The sequence below is a fragment of the Camarhynchus parvulus genome, chromosome 21 (genome assembly GCF_901933205.1).
Source record: "Camarhynchus parvulus chromosome 21, STF_HiC, whole genome shotgun sequence".
Lineage (NCBI taxonomy): Eukaryota > Metazoa > Chordata > Aves > Passeriformes > Thraupidae > Camarhynchus > Camarhynchus parvulus.
Window position 1 is genome coordinate 2791054 of NC_044591.1, and position 15981 is coordinate 2807034.

Here is a 15981-nt window from a genome sequence, read left to right on the forward strand (position 1 = left end):
AGACATTTTAAAAACCTTTTGCAATTCATAAAGGGAAAACAGAAAAAGACTAAAATTAGGATCATCCTTGAAATGTCACTTTCGTTGGAATTTAAAGTAGAGGATTTAAATCAGAGATTTTAATATCCCCTGGACCGATGGGGCTTTTGCTAACACTTACTTGTTCTTCAAGTTAAAGAAATAACAAGAACTGGTAAAGCTGACAAGGAAGGAATTGGCAAATGCAAATGCACTTGGAGACAATTGCTATTTAACTGCCTCTTTACAAAAACATTCTCCAATATCCAGCCATGCAAGCAGATTTTATAAGAAAGAAACTCAGTTCTACCATTACAATGCTTGGTCAGCACTGTTCACACTAAGATACTTAAGGAGGAAAACACCTCCTCTGTTCCTTCCATTCCCTATTTCCCAGAAACAGGGGAAAAGATTGAAAACAAACCAAATCTTGTCTCCTCACAGTCTTGGTGAAATAAAGCCCTGTTAAAATGTCAGAGGTCATCATCAGAATAAACTCTGTCACTGACCCATCCAATACCGATCATACTGTTTCTGATACTCTTTCTACAAAGAGTAGTACAATCTTTCCATTAAAATACACCAACATTGTGAGGTAAACACACTCTTTTTCTGTATTACCTTCTCTTTTTCTGTATTACCTTCTCTTTTTCTGTATTACCTTCTATCGTAAGAAATGAGCTGTGCAGTTCAATTTGTAAGCTAGGTCTATCATGAAAGACACTCTGGTCTCATTTCCTTCCCTGAACTGCTGGGGTTTGAGTTACATCTACTGCATCTCTATAATTTCTGTGCCACCTATAGAGATGCCAAGAGATTCCTCCCCTACTCCAAAGAAATGCTGGTTCTGCACTTCAAGCAGCTCCAAGAAGTGACAAGTTTAGCCTAATTGTGTTTGAGGACACAGGATAAACTTTCAAAATTATAAACAAAGCAACACTGTGAATATAATTAGGGAAAAAAAGCGCAATGTGAATATAACAAAAGTGACATCAATTCAGATATTTTTCCTTTTGGAAATAAAAGGATTTTAATGGTTTTAAAAACTTTCCTGTACAAAAACTGATCAATGACTGGCGTTTGCTTCCCCATGGTGGCAACACTTCTAACTACTGTTTCATTCCGCAGCAACTCCCACAGGTCCTGTAACAAAGATTATCTCTTTGGCCAGTGGTGTGTTGAACTCCTGCAAAAGAGTTTAAAAAACACTTTAATTCTTGCAGTTAATTCACTCAAGAGTGAAAACAAGCCATGTTACAATGATTCTATCAAGGGAGGGTCCTGAGGCACAGAGTACCCTTCTCCCTCCAATGCTGCCCTTAGGTAGTGTTGCTCTTGTATGACTAAGTAACACACAATAATCAAACCCTGCGAGCTAAACACTAAGTATCTATTCAGAATAAGAATGTTCATACTTGACAGTACTCTTATTCCTCCCAAACTAGGCAGATGTTCTACATTTCCACCTATCTCTGACCAAAGAAAGCAACTCCCACACCCTTTAACACCAACTTTTACCTCAGCATTTCAAACCTTCCACCCAGTCATTGCATTAATCTAAATTTTTGCATTAATTGTCTTGCATTAATCCTAAATTGTTGGGTTTTTCTTCTTTTTTTGTCCTTTAAACTGATGTCAGGGTGTGATGCAACCTCTTCCATTAAATATATGCTCAACCTCCCACAGCAGCAGAAGACAATAGCTGTGGTCTGCCCATGGTTCTGGGGCAGGGCTGTGCAAACACTCCAGCTGGATGAGGGCAGGATAAAACCACACCTTTCAGCTTTCCCCACCAGGTAGGACATGCTCCGGTTTCCAGACTGTTGAAGTTTGTTAGGTCCAGCAAATTTCTGCACAGAGAAACAAACAAACAAACAAATAAAACACCACCACAGTGAGGTTCCTCTCAAGCATATTCCACGTGCTGCCTTATCTTTCCAATTTCACAGAACTCTGCTCATTGACTTCCCTGTGCTCGTCACAGACTTCCTAAATATGCATAAAAAGGCATCACAAAACATTGTGTCTGTTCATCAGCAAGCCATAGTTTGATTGTTTATGGTTTTTTCCTTCTTTTCAACCTCAATTAGCAATAAGTAAAAAAAATCTCTGAGCTGAGACTGTTCCTAATAACAGTACTTGGGAGGGGTACATGAGCAACAAGCAAAGCTGACATGTCCTGGAACCACTGGAATGCCTGTGATTTTTGAGAATTTAATTTGGAACTGGAATTTGTAGTGGTTTGCTGTGGTCCAAATGTCATGCTTGTGACGTACAGAGGCATAGGTGTGAGCAATGTATGAATATGTGGGAAACAACAAGAGTCTGAGGGACTCCAAGGAAGCTCCTCCTGAATGGAAAGAAATAATGAATAATGAACTTGGGAATGGAAGCTGCATCTCAGCAGCTGTTAGGGAACATTCTGCAGATGCCCAAAATATCATGTGCCCTCCCAGAGAGCCCCTGGCTGGGTACATACAGTCACCCACATTTCTGTTCCTCCTTTCATGACAGTCCCATACCTTGCCTGTGTGAGCTTGCTTGGCAGGATCAAATTGTGGTGACTGTTTTGATTTGCTGCCTCCTAAGAGAGAGAGGAGAGAAGCTGTTACTAAAATTTTCTATAAAGAACAATGAATTCCACAGTGCTCCTCTGATGATATGGAGGTTTCACTACAGTCTCCCACACAGTAAAATGCAGAACAATCTTTTAAGGGCAGGAGATGTTTTTGAATAGCTGCTTTTTTTACAAAGGAGTCAAATCTCCTTTGCCTCTTAGTTCCTGGCTCCAATTAAACAGATAAGAGAAAAGAAACAAAATCCAAATCCACAACCCACTAGGCCAATTGTTTCAGGATTTGTTTCCAAATCAGAAAAGGAACACTAAAGTGTACATTCCTCAAGTCAATTTCTTGAACTATTTCCCCACTATAAGGTAAGCACAGTGTAACAGTCTGTACTGCACTGGCACCCACACTCACACAGCCCTCTCAAGGCTCAGCTGGTGACATTTTCCACAGTGTGCAGCGCTCTAGAAGGGATCAGATCTTACCTGCAAACACTTTGAAGCTGGAATTTCTGTAATCAAAGGGGGTGAACTGCCTTAGTGCTTCCAGCTCCTCTGGTTGCTGGGTTTTTTTCTGCCGTTTCTTTTCTTGCGTTGGCAGCTCTGCTCCTGTTTCTGCTCCTATTTCACTTGTGTCTCTCTCCTTCTTCCTATGAGCTTGCTCCTGCTATGAAAGCAACCCACAGAATAGAAAAAAGGATAAGTTGAAGAAAGGAGAATGAAACAACTCATTGGGCAAATTAACTGCCCCATGGAGCCAGGCTTCAGTGACTCCTCTTGTCTTTGGCAATACTTGCATGGGGAGAAATCTCTGTGCTCTTCCTGGGGCCTAAACTGCTATTTTTTATTTTACCTCACAGTAGGGACGTCTATAAAAAGCTAAATTGTCATTTCACAGGATATGGGAAGCTGAGATCTGCTGTGGCCCCACTGGCATATTTGGGTGAACCTGTGCAGAACAACTGAAGCACCTTAAAGGAAGTGAGGAGCAGTGGTGCATCAGCGGGAAACATCCCCTACTGCACACGTGGAGGGATGGGATGATGTGCACAGCACAATTAGCAGGAGCCTGTTGTTACACCCAGGGCAGCACCACACAAAGACTACTATCAATTATATTGATATTTATATATCTATTCAGGTATTTCAGTTACAGGGCTCAGTTTCATTCTGAATTATGTTATAACAGTCAAGATGAGCAATGGCTGAAAGGAGGAATTCTATGACATACCATGGCTTGCTGGCGAACAGATACAACATTCTGTGCTGGCTTTTTATTGAACTTCTGTGTCTGGACATGGGCAGCTATGGAGACAAAGAAGCATTACTGTAAAAAGCAGAAGTTAGCCAGGGGCTTAGAAAAAGGCAAGCAAAGCAGCTTGTATCAAGTCTCAAGACACACCAAGGAAGGGAAGAATGGCTGTACCTGACTGCTGGGCTGCTTTCTTATTGGTTTCATTCTTGGACTTCTTCTGTCCTGGTGCCTGACTCATCAGCTTCCATCGATTGCTGATCTGCAATGAGAAAGTATTACCTAGAAACACTTTCTTTGAAGTTTTATGGCAAGAAGTTGTTTATAAACTTGCTAACACATGCTGGTGCTCATTAAGAGTACAAAAGATGAAATTCAACTGTAAGACATTAAGATCTGCTGCACCATGTGAAGTAAAACCAAATGGTTTAAAAGTTCAAAGCTACAAACAAGCCTCAAAAACAAATGCACATACTTTCAGTAGAGTTTTCAGCTTTGACAAACAGGACTATGCAGGAGAATGTCTCCAATCCCTGGTTCTTCAAAGGATACAATGTCACAGAAACATGTTAAGTTTCTCAAGAAGTATCCAAAGAGAAAAAAAAATCTATATTGCTGAGTCTCCCAGTGGAAAATAAACTACTTATTTGTTTCTTTTGTACTACTTGGCAGGAAATTTTAGCACCGTTCTTACTTCATAAATCTTTGATGATGGGTCAAACTTTGCAGATTGTGAGACATAGGCAGAATTCTCCTCTGGAGGTAGATACTGTAGAGAGGAAAAAAAATTGCTTTAAACAGCATGTGACATTTAGCTCATTGCTAAAATGCTACTTGTTGTAAATCAGTGAGTTCATTTGAAGAAATATTCTACAGATAGAACACCTTGTGGAAAAAAAGAAGTCAACACAGCTACTGCCAAGAGAAATACTAAAGAAAAAAAACAACTAAAACCCCCTCCCCACAAAACCAAACACCCTCAACAGATCAACCATCAACTGCACACCAGAAAAAATTCTGGTATTATTTTCTAGGAATTTACCACTCCAAATGTGTAACAGCATTCTATTGTTCTTCTGATTCATTACAAGAGTAGAATCAGCTTACTAATCCTAGCCACAAAGGAGAGATCAAAAAACCTGAAAAACCAAAACCTAGCTTAAAAAACCATGGTGAATGGTTTCTTTACTATGTAGAAAGACTTGTATAAAAGAGGTATTTAAATGTGTTTTGAAAACAAGCCCACACATGTGTCTTTGTAAGGACAATCCCTTGATTCCAGTCAGAGAGCAGCAGCTGATGCTTTATCAATGATATGATATGCCTGAAAAACAAGCTCAGGGCACCCTCTGCATTGGGTAATCTGAATCCCACTATTGGGAGCTTTTACCATTTTAAATGGATTTTCAAAGGACTCCATTATTAGCTGAGCTTTCCGCTGTGCAGTGGTTAAAGTCCTCTTATTTCCTTCATTTTCATCACATTCCTTAAAAGAAAAGAAAAAAATGAAGAAATATTAACACAAACATTCTTTTTGTTTAGCTACTGCCATTTCATGCCATGCTGCTTCTCACTCTGAAATTCTACTGACAGCAGTGTCCCTCCAGAGACATGGAGTAACCTTGCTGGCTTCCTAACCCAGTTGTCTTGGTTAGGCCTTATGCCTGTCAAAAGTCAGTACCACTGCCTTGCATTCCCACCTTATTTCAACACTTCCACACAGTTTTGTCAGATTACTAAATCTGTTTTCTAGTATTTCAATTCTGACACTGTCACAAACATACTGCTTACACTGAATATGCTGACAGTGGTAGTAGCAACAAGACATGTTGATTCTGGCTGATTATCTTGAATATCCATTGTCCTCTCACTGTCTGAAAAGAGACAAACATCTTCCAAAACCAGTGCAGGGTCTGCATGAAAAGGAGACAAAATTTTTATTAGAGTCTTGTGTATTTTACTGCTCTTTTGTGTCATGAGGTTTCCCTGAAAGTTTTTTCAGGACTGCTTATTTTCCCCATGTCAAAGCTCAATCACTGTATTATTAGCACAGCTTTTAGGTTAACTCTAAATTACCCAAGGCAGAGTTATTCTGAAAATCATCCATAGGAATCCGTGAGCTGTCATGTGGTCCAAAGAGGGCATTCTCCAGCTTCTGCAGAGAGATTCAAATTATAAACACCGTTGACACAATATGAATCTATTACTTTCACATAGTTTAATGAAAATTCAAAAAAAAGGGATGAAATTCAGAGATGGAATATTAGTGCAGCTCATGTGCCAGAGCACATTGCATCTGGCATCAAAAGGCTACCTGTGCAAACACCCACGAGCTAATGAGATGCTGTACTTCATGTACATGACAAGAGAGAAGAGTCAGCCTTAGAAACTTATCTGAAACCTCTCTTCTTACAGCTCAGTCAAAATATTCCAACATACATGAAACTGTCCAGCAGCCAGAGTGTTTGCTGATGAAACCTTAAGTGCTGCTTTATGGTGGTTTGTAAAATATCAGTTAACAACTGGTACTATTATGAATCTGGCACAGATAAGTACCATTAAGCTAAAGCAGAGAAACTTGTAAAATGGATGAGAGAAGCAATTTACTAGCAGGTAGAATTTGGATACATTTGTTTCCAAGTTTAAGGCTTAAGACATTAGGTAAAAATACAATGCAAACAATACCTCAGGGTTGGGTAGAGGTGCTCTCTTCCTGACTGCTGAAGTAATCTCAGACTAGAATGGGAGAGAAAGGTCAGTCACTTAAAGGCCCTGTTTCTGCTAGACTGGCCACCTTATCAATGTTTTCATCACATTTATTACAAACTAGCAGGTTAATAAAATTACTTTCTTCTTCTCCTGCAGTGTTTGCACTTGGCTATACATTCAAACACCTCACACAGAGAGGGCACATTCTTGCTCATATGTTTTTTTCACTATGGATGAAAGCTGTATTAATATCAACACGCTGCTGATATATTTTAACTGATTAACTTCTTACACCTAGGCTGGTTCTTTGGCCTCACCACCTGCTGATATATTTTAACTAATTAACTTCTTACACCTAGGTTAGTTCTTTTGCCTCACCATAGCTGTAAAATATTTATGAGTCCATTTACATGGCCAGCAAATTCCACAACGTGCAGTTCTTCCTCACACAGGCAAATGTGATGTACAGTATAAGACAAACTGCATTCTATTCAAGGAGTGTCTGTTCATTTACTGCTGCAGTTTTCCAGGAAACTACACTGTGTGTAAGCCACTACACAGGAGACAGGCAAGAAGTTACAACATATCTTTCTGGTATACTACAAAATTCAGGGTTCTAAAAGCAAACTTCAGCATACACATCATCACAGGTGACCACTGAGCTCCAGGGCCTGGCTTAGGGATGCCAGTGATTAATCTCCTGTGTGGTACAAGCTACCCCTACCTTGAGAAGAGGCATCTCTCGGGCCTGCTGAATGAGCAGATGCAATTCATTAATCTGCTGGCGAACAAGTGGTGGGACAGGGTTACAGCAAGCAATGATACCCTGGGATTCTCTGGAGAGAGAGGAGGAAAATTCAGTGTGCTGTATTTATGGCTGGTATGTCGGGCATTTGCATTCAAAGGATGTGCAATTCAAAGGATTTAATCAGTATCCTGACTGTGACAGAACAAGACAAGTCAGATTAATCTCTGTGATGAAATTCTGCACCAGGTTTGTGCAGATGAGGAGAAGCCATCAAGTCAGCTCTCCTCATCATCATTTCATTCAGTATTCACCTATGAAAGCTGAGCCAGGCAGCAGACCTGCCTTTAAAGATGTATTTTTTTTTTATTCTCAAGTATGGTTGTTAGGTGATGAGTGCCAAATGTTTGAGGAAAATATTGTATAAATTGGGTGCTTTAAGGGATCTGGCCCTTGACCTCCCCACTCCTTTAGGAATTGCAATAAAAATACAAATAAGTTTTGGGGGCACTCACCCCTCTCTTGCTCTGTAAAAGTGAAGGAATCTCAAAGGGAATTTGTAACACAGAGCAATGCAAAGGAATGTGGTTTATTAGTGCAATGCAATCCAAGTGATGTATCCCAGACATCTGAAGCCTTCTGAAGGAGTACTGCTATTTAATTCTCTTTCAAACTGAACAACTACAGAGAAAAGCAGTACTGACAGCTGGAAGGAAGGGACCAACTGCAGAAGTAATTACACACTTGGAAGCGACTTGCTGGATATTAAGATCAAGTAAGACTCCTTCAGTGTGAGCAAAACTTACTTGGGCAGCTCCTCTGCAATCTTCAACAGCATATGGTTTGGTAGCACATACCTACAACACAAAGAGGTGGTATGAATGTAACAGAATGTTAAAAACAATTAGAAACACCTTTAAAGTGCACAACTCTTCCCCCATTACAAGGCCTGAGATGATGAAATACTTTAAAAAGAAAAGAAACATAACAGAACTCCTGTGTAACAAGCAGCCTGATGTAGTACAGTAATTTCTAGAGGTAACAAAGTAGTCCCATCTCAGGGGTGGAAGGGCATAATCCAAGAGATTTACTAAAGCATTAAGTCAGTGTCCATAACAAAAGACTTCCCTACCCTGTGCTCTCGTCCTCTTGACGTGCTATCTTGTCTCTCCATGCAAACAGCAGCCTAAATGCTGCCAGCTGTTGGGTATCAAGGTGTTTTTTCTGCCTCCTGTAGAGATCAAGGTAGGATTCATCTGTAAAGAGGGGCTTGATGTATTTCTGGATAGGAAAAAAAGAAGCACTCATGAGCTTTCTGTATTACCTCTCTTAGACACAGAATCTCACATGGACATCAGGGGACTAAATTCACTCTGGTACAATGTGTCTTTGAGCTTTTTATCCTAAACTATTGGTAGGAGCCTATTCTTGAAAACACACCTCATCCATTGTTAGGGGAAACCCACCCTCATCAAATCCAGGAGCAGCTTTACTATCATCAAGCTTTACTACATCACACAAAGCCTACTTTCACACAGTGCTTTCCACAGGCACAATACAGCTGTCTATGAATGCAATTCCAGTAAGGCTTTGAACTTCTAGGATCATCCAGCAGAGCCAGAAGTGTAACATCTCTCTTGGAAAAGACACACCAGAATGCATTGTGAGGGCAAGGAATACTAGCATTCAAAAAAGAGCAGGAAGGCATCTGAATCCAAGGACCATAGCTAGTGAAAGTGACTGCACATGACTGAGTCAGAGTACATGCAGATGTTTTCAGACACACAAAAAGACATAGAATAGGTAAAGGACCTTTTCTCCTAATCCCATACTCTGATTCAGGTGAAGCTTTACCTTCAGGCAGATGTCCCTGCTGCGCTGCCACACAACCTGCAGCTGTGTGGGCTGCTCCTTCCCTCTCTCCCACAGCAGCTCCCTCACTTTATCATAGATGTAGAGCAGGTAGTGAGTGTCCTCACGGGCATACCGGATCATTTCTTCTGGCAAAGGGCTACAAAAAGAGCCAGAATTACACCAACATATTTCAGCTGTCTTGCCAAACTGTTACTTTTCTCTTAAAAGGCATATTAGGGCAAAATGCATATGAGATATGCCAAGAACTAACATGGAAAATCTGTTTTCATACTGAAAGATTGGTTAGGAAACAGCAGTAAAATGCTGTGCACTCTCCAGTTCACATCCTTGTTTGTGTGCTGGAGAGCAGGGCTGCTGTGTAGCTAAGTCACGTGGCAGAACTGCTTGCTATGGTATTTGTTATAGCCCTATTCTCTCGGCAGAGCCTACAAAAGTAGACTTGAGATCTCTGTGGTGTGCAGGATGTACCTGCATAGTCAACATCACTGCTCCAACACCATCTGCTCTGCCTCGCACAGGTGATTAAATGTTTTTGTGGGGGTGCTAGAGGAGCAAATACTGTCTCTGTAACACTGTAGTGATTAAGAACTGTTCCTAAGAAGTGGGCTTCCAGATTTTCATTACTTCATCTTTGCAGATCTTTCCAAAAAGACCTCATTTAATTAAAAAAAACATGGGAAAATGTAATACTCAAAAGCTTTGGGCATAGCCAGGTAAATGCTGCGCTCATTCACTTTGAGACTAACCCATAACTATGGGTCCTGCAGGCAGAAGCTCTAGCAATGCAAACAAGGAGAAGTGCTACCTTGCAGCTCCAGCCCATTTGAGGGTCAGTTTTTACCGTATTCTCCAGTCAGCCAGCTGGTATTTCTTGTCAGCATCTACATTGCAATACAGCTTTAGCAAGTGATCCAAAGAATGTCTGCCAAGATTGAGGAGACGAGCAGCTTGGTGAGTATCAAACACATTCACCAAGTACAGACCAAAGTCTCTTTGCAGCCATTCCACATCTGAATCAGCACCATGAAGGACCTTGAAAAACATAAACATTTGGGAATGATACAAAGAACATTTCTACTCCAGGCTGGTACTGCTGTGCTTTCATACTCATGTGTCTTGATTTCTTTTCTCTGTTTTTTATTGTTAAGTACAGAACTACTAAATAAGTGCATCTGTCAAGCAATTCACTACTAACATCAAGGAAACAGGCTCCTGAACAAATTATACTGAAAGCAGAATCAAGTGATCAAGACTGAGCATGCAGTGTGATTTTAACTCTAAGAAAGCTCAAACTAAAACAATAATAATACTATTTTTTAAAAAATCTGGTGAATTTTGCAGCTGACCTTCACAATTGCAGGGTCTGTGAAGGTCTCATTGAGGATGTTCATGTCACTGCGCAGTTCCAGTGTATCAATAATGAAATCTTCTGTTCGGGTGGAAATCTGCATCAGACACGTCAAGCCAAGGAAGCTCCTGTAGGAGTGGTGCTGGACACAGGGAAGAGAGATGTAAGCTAGGATTCATTACAGAAACAATACTATTAAACAAATGGCATTCTAAATGAGGGAAGAAAGAGCAACAAGGACTTCTGTGAGAAAAAAAGACACTGGATGAGCAAACTTCCTCTTTGCAGTAACTAAGATGACATTAAAAAAACAGGATTAATTGAAAGAAGATCAAATTCACTAAGAAGTGTGCAGCCAGCCCTGCCATTGGAAAACTTCTAACACTGACACAGTTTAATTCAACCTTATAGATAATATCAGACAGACCAGGGGTCAGGAACTGTCTTTTCATCTTGGGGAGTACAAAAACCAGGAGAAAACCACCCCACACCCCACCATGAGAAGAATATAATGGTCCCCTAGCTCCTAAAAGTACACGTGTAACTTCTAAATATAAAATGCAATTGGATTACCTCTAAGTCCAAGGCAAATTCTTTACAAGTCATAAGCTTTTCATTTAGTTCTACCAGCTCATCCAGTGTGGTGATAAAATGACAGGGTGTTTCCTCAGTGGGCCTGTACATCTGGCAGAGCAAATGAATTAGGCATGGTATATTCACTGTCAACTCCCAGTCCCAACCTCCACTCTCAAACCTGAAATTTGTCAAATATGGCTTTAAATGTACTACATCTGTAGTTTAAAATTAAAGTGGGCACCAACCTGGAGTTCAGGTTTCTTGAGAACTTCATCTGGTGGAGAAAAATGCTCCAGCTCATACTGGTAAGGGTGAGCAAACCTGTGGAAATTAGGAAGAGACAAGCACAGACTAAATTCCAGTCCTCTTTATGAGGACAGAGCACAGAGGCTTTGAGAGCTATGGTAGTTTCCCTATTCTGTCTGTTTTTAAGCAGAGGTTTAATGTAACTGCAGAGGTCTAAAGCAAATCACATACAATGTAGTGTGGACACAAACACATGCAGAATTGTTATACATGATGAGCATCAGCACAATCTGAGCACACAGGTTCACCCAGGGGACTCCAAGCACCTTGCTGGCAGGTTAGTTTCTTACATGTCTTGCTCAGTTTTCTGCGTCCTCTGCTGATGTATGAAGTCTGCCAAAGCAGCTGGCACATCCAAGTCCTCAGGGCGCTCCTTTCTCTGCCGTCCACTTTTTGTGAGGGCTGAACAACCAATATGGAATAACTGGACTAGGTCCCCCACAAAACATGTTCTCAGCCTACCACTATCTCCCCCTCCACCCACCACAAGAGTTTACAAAGTATCAAAAATCTTAATTTAGTACTGCTGCTTTTGCTGTCATTTTGTACCTGAAATAACAACTCAGTTACTTGGCTGTTTTTAGGAAGACATGAGGTGGTTTTGGCTCAAAAGCTTGGATGGAAATTGAAAAATCTTCAGAAAAACTTTTCAGTCCTTCCCGGTTACTGAAAGTACAACTGCATCAGTGCAGAATACAGATGAACTGGCAGCAGCAGAATGTGTTCCTGAGACAGGGTGTTACCAGCAGCTTTGATAAAACACCAAAACCAAAGGTAGGTCTCCTCACACACCTACTGCAGCTCACTCATCTGAAAGAATATCTGTAAAGCCAGCTAGACTAGTCAAGACTTCTCACGCAGAAGTGACTCTCATGAATGTTCAAGGTGGTAAAAAGCAGCAGCAGATTATCTGTTTGGAACAGATTATTTGCTGTATACCAGCATGAAGATGCTGTTTGCTGACCTATCCTGACATCACAGATATGGAAACAACAGTGTCACCAAGACCACTACACCCAAACGTTCAACATCTCCTGCTATTTGTTTTTAAAGTCTGTGATTTCTCCTCTAGACTGAGAGGACAGGCTTGTGTCAAATACTTGCAACAAATTACCCCCCCCAAAAATAAACCCCTTACCTTCAGGCAAAGGCTTCAAAGCATTTGGTTTGATAAAAATTTTAGGTACAAAGGGAGTGTTGGAATTGTCAATCTTTTCACGAAACTTCAGCTGCGGTCGAGAAATATTCTTGGCATGAAGCAGTCGGAATGTTTCAGACTGAGATCTTTTGTGGAATTCTCCTGCCTATTTAAAAAAATACAGAGGTAAAACCAACATGATTTACCAGACATTGTTTTACTCAGTCTGATCCAGCATTCAGAGAAGGAGTTATACCCCACATTTAAAATTGAGTAACTTTTTTTCAGTAAGGAAAAAAAGTTGGGACTCAAGATCCTGAATTCATAAGCACAGGAAAGGCTGGTGAGCATGTGAAACTGAAATGGCAATTGAAAGCACAAAGATTTCAGAACCAAGTTTGAATGAACAGGAAAAAGAGAGAGGTACTTAGAATGTGTGAAAAAACATGAGGGAACATTTAACTACTCAACTCCACTGGAGAGCTGGTAAAACAGCTGGGAGAAGAGCTGAGCTAACACAGCCAAACTGAGCCTAGGGGCCTCCTCACCTTACGGTTCCAGCTGGAAACAATCATCTGTGGGGGCTGCAACCCAGCTGGCAGGACTGGCTGCTGGTTTCTATTCACTCCTGATGCTTCATCCAATAAAATACTCTAAAATCCAGAAAAACAATGTGAAACACCTCTTAAATCACCATAGTGATTTACTTTACTCTAGTCAGACTGAGTAAAGAAAGTCATGTAGGTAGATACCTCCATAGCCATCTCCCCCAAATTCTGTGCAACACAAGACAGACAAACATGGGAGGAGTATGTTGAAGATCAGGGGTGGGAAGAGTTTCTTCAGAGAAGCACTCTCAAATGTACAGACATGTTCTCAGGCTGTGAGGATTTTATGTCCAACTGCATTTAGTTTCCTCACACATCCCATATTACCTTCCCACCCCTTGGCCCACCTACCTTAGCTGCTGTGATCTCTGGCCTAGCATTTGGAAGGGTTTTTAAAATAAAAAGGGAATACATAAAATTGAGGAAATACTGACTAATTGTGGAAGCTGTGCCACTAAAGTTCTTGCAATAAAAAAAAAAGAAAGCTTGTGGCAACGGAACACTTTTTAAGAACCACATCCAGAAATAATTTGCTTACCACTCTTTCAAGAATGACATCATTGGAGTCAACCAGCATATCAAATTTATCTTCCAGCCCTGTCACTTTGCTGGAATCTTTCATGAGGCTCCGGCAGCCATGGTACTGCATCACCTGGCTCATGCTTGCAAGAGAACAGCACAGCTGTCAGCAATCTGAAAGCAGGCTATTTAAACACTAAAACATCCAATTCTCTTACACTTTCTACACTTCAAAGAAATCAAATTATAGATATCATCACATAAGCAGTAAATAGAAAAAGCAACTATACAGTATTAAAGTGTCAGAATTAGTTTCTCACAAACATGACTTTTAAAATGGACAGTATCAGGTGCTCCTCTCTGCACAGCTCCTCTCCTCATGGCAATTATAATGAAATGCCCTCTTTAAGCCTGCCACTTCAGTTGCCAAGTGCTAGAGAAGCACCTAAAACTAGATGTGTGAAATAAACCACCTTTTTACCTATGGTAAGTTTGAAGTTGTCAAATAAGGGGTTACCCTCTGGTTTGGACTGCCAGCTATCAGCACCAGCCCCGAGGTGCAGAAGGGCCCTTACCAGCTGAGCAGGCGGTCGCTCTGTGTGCTGCAGTAGGCACGGAACCCAGGGAAGCTGCAGTAGAAATCATACTCGTCTCCAGGCTGGGGGAGCCCGTTGGATGCCTTTGTTGCAGCCACCACTGTGCCGAGAGCGTACTGTGCAAGAACACCGTTATCAGCTTTTTGTCAGTATTTTGTTTTTATTTACTCGAGATACTTTTTGATAGAAATGCACTTTGCCTGGCTGGTTGGAACTGGGTGGTTCTAATGGGTGGTATTGTGGGGTTTTTCAAAGGAGTAACTTCACATGGTTATTTAGACAGCTTTAAATAACGAAAGTCCAAAAACTTCATTATAGAACTACTAAATTATTATAGAACTACTATTGATCATCCTCCAGTGATCAGGCACGAACAGGCTCCCCAGGAATGGTCATGGCCCCAAAGGCTGCCAGAGCTCCAAGAGCTTTAGGACAATCCTCTTAGGCACAAGGTGGGATTGTAGGGGTGTCTGTGCAGAGCCAGGAGCTGGACTCCTGCATGATCCTTGTGGGAGCCTTCCAACTCAGAATATTCTACAGTTCTAAACCAGCAGGAATGCAGATAATTACTTTATTACTCTAACAAAACACCCCAAATCCCTGCAACGCTTCCTATTTGGGATCTGGCAGCCATTCCCTCCCGGCATCAGAATCGTGCATAGGTAAAACACACGGCGGCTGACGCGATTTATGAGGCCAGGGGCAATTCTCGTCGCGACAAGCCCTCACGAGGGTCCCGGTTCCTCGGCATTTCCAGGAATCCCCGGTGGCTGACAAGGCCAGGGCCCGACCCAGGCCGGTAACAGGTCTCGATACACCTCTCTGGCCTCTGCAGCCGCCGGCCCAGCCCACACCCTCCTCCTAGCACTGGGGGACACCCTACGGGCGTCTCCCGCTCCGGCTGGGATCCCCACGCGGCCCCCGCGGGACAGGACTACAGCTCCCGGCATGGCCCGAGCGCACACGGCACGCCGGGAGCGGTAGTGCCCCGCCCGCTCTCCCTGCCCCTCTCCCACCGTACCTTGACGAAGGCGTCGGGGCTGTCGAAGCCGGGCAAGGCCGACATCGTGCTGCTTCCCTCCGTGCCCGCGGGCGTCCCGGAGCTGCCCGCCTGCCCCGCCGGGCTCCCCTCACGGGCGGCTGCCGCCATGTTGACGCGCGGCGCTGTCGCGAGAATCGGGCGGTGTCGCGAGAGCGCAGCGCTGGCGGCCGGAAGACGGAGAGGAGAAGAGCGGGGAGCGCAGGCGCCCCCAGCGGCAGGACGGGGCAGGACAGCCCTGTGTGGGGTGGGAGGAAGGCTCTGGGGGGAGCCCGGGCGGGAGGGGGTGCTGTGCGGCACATTCGGCCTTTTAACCCCTAAACACTCACCGGTGGGACCCAGCAGCAGAAGGGAAGGGACCCAGAGGGATCATCAGCTCTTGGACACCCCAATAATCCCACTGTACCTGAGAACGTTGTCCAAACGCTCCTGAAGCTCTGGCGGCCTTGGGCAGTGCCCATTCCCTGGGGAGCCTGTTCAGTGCCCCACCACCCGCCGGGGGAAGAACCTTCTCCTGATATCCAGCCTAAAACTCCCCTGACACAGCTCCAGCCGTTCCCTGGTCCTGTCCCTGTCACCACAGAGCAAAGATCAATGCGTGCCCATCCTCTTCCCCTCAAGAGGAAGATGCAGACTGCCATCAGTCTCCCCTCAGTCTCCTCCAGGCTGAACAGACCAAGGACCCT

General features: G+C 42.8%; 1 protein-coding gene across 2 annotated transcripts; it reads right to left on the reverse strand.

Annotated features, from left to right (window-relative positions):
• Positions 1–1018: 1018 nt before the first annotated feature.
• Positions 1019–15432, reverse strand: EXOSC10 (exosome component 10). 2 transcript variants are annotated; one of them, XM_030963982.1, is made up of 25 exons: positions 15278–15432; positions 14236–14372; positions 13680–13803; positions 13082–13186; positions 12534–12699; positions 11686–11797; positions 11335–11410; positions 11087–11197; positions 10512–10655; positions 10007–10197; positions 9145–9301; positions 8423–8571; positions 8097–8147; positions 7270–7381; positions 6522–6572; positions 5913–5991; positions 5628–5749; positions 5227–5322; positions 4531–4605; positions 4011–4098; positions 3816–3889; positions 3071–3251; positions 2541–2602; positions 1795–1868; positions 1019–1204 (listed from the first exon to the last, which is right to left on the reverse strand). In XM_030963982.1, the coding sequence occupies exons 1-25, from the start codon at positions 15404–15406 to the stop codon at positions 1174–1176; spliced, it is 2697 nt and encodes an 898-aa protein (XP_030819842.1). In that variant the 5' UTR covers positions 15407–15432; the 3' UTR covers positions 1019–1173. The 2 variants fall into 2 exon arrangements, with proteins under 2 accessions (XP_030819842.1, XP_030819843.1); XM_030963983.1 differs by having other exon boundaries at positions 1038–1204; positions 3071–3248.
• Positions 15433–15981: the final 549 nt, after the last annotated feature.

Excerpts from the sequence above, each read along its gene's own strand:
- EXOSC10 (XM_030963982.1), bottom strand. The coding sequence starts at position 15,406 with ATGGCGGCAGCCGCCCGTGAGGGGAGCCCGGCGGGGCAGGCGGGCAGC. Across the intron at positions 11,411-11,685 it reads CAGAAAACTGAGCAAGACAT|GTTTGCTCACCCTTACCAGT; the intron begins GTAAGAAACTAA and ends TAATTTCCACAG. Across the intron at positions 5,992-6,521 it reads CACCTCTACCCAACCCTGAG|AAGCTGGAGAATGCCCTCTT; the intron begins GTATTGTTTGCA and ends ATCTCTCTGCAG.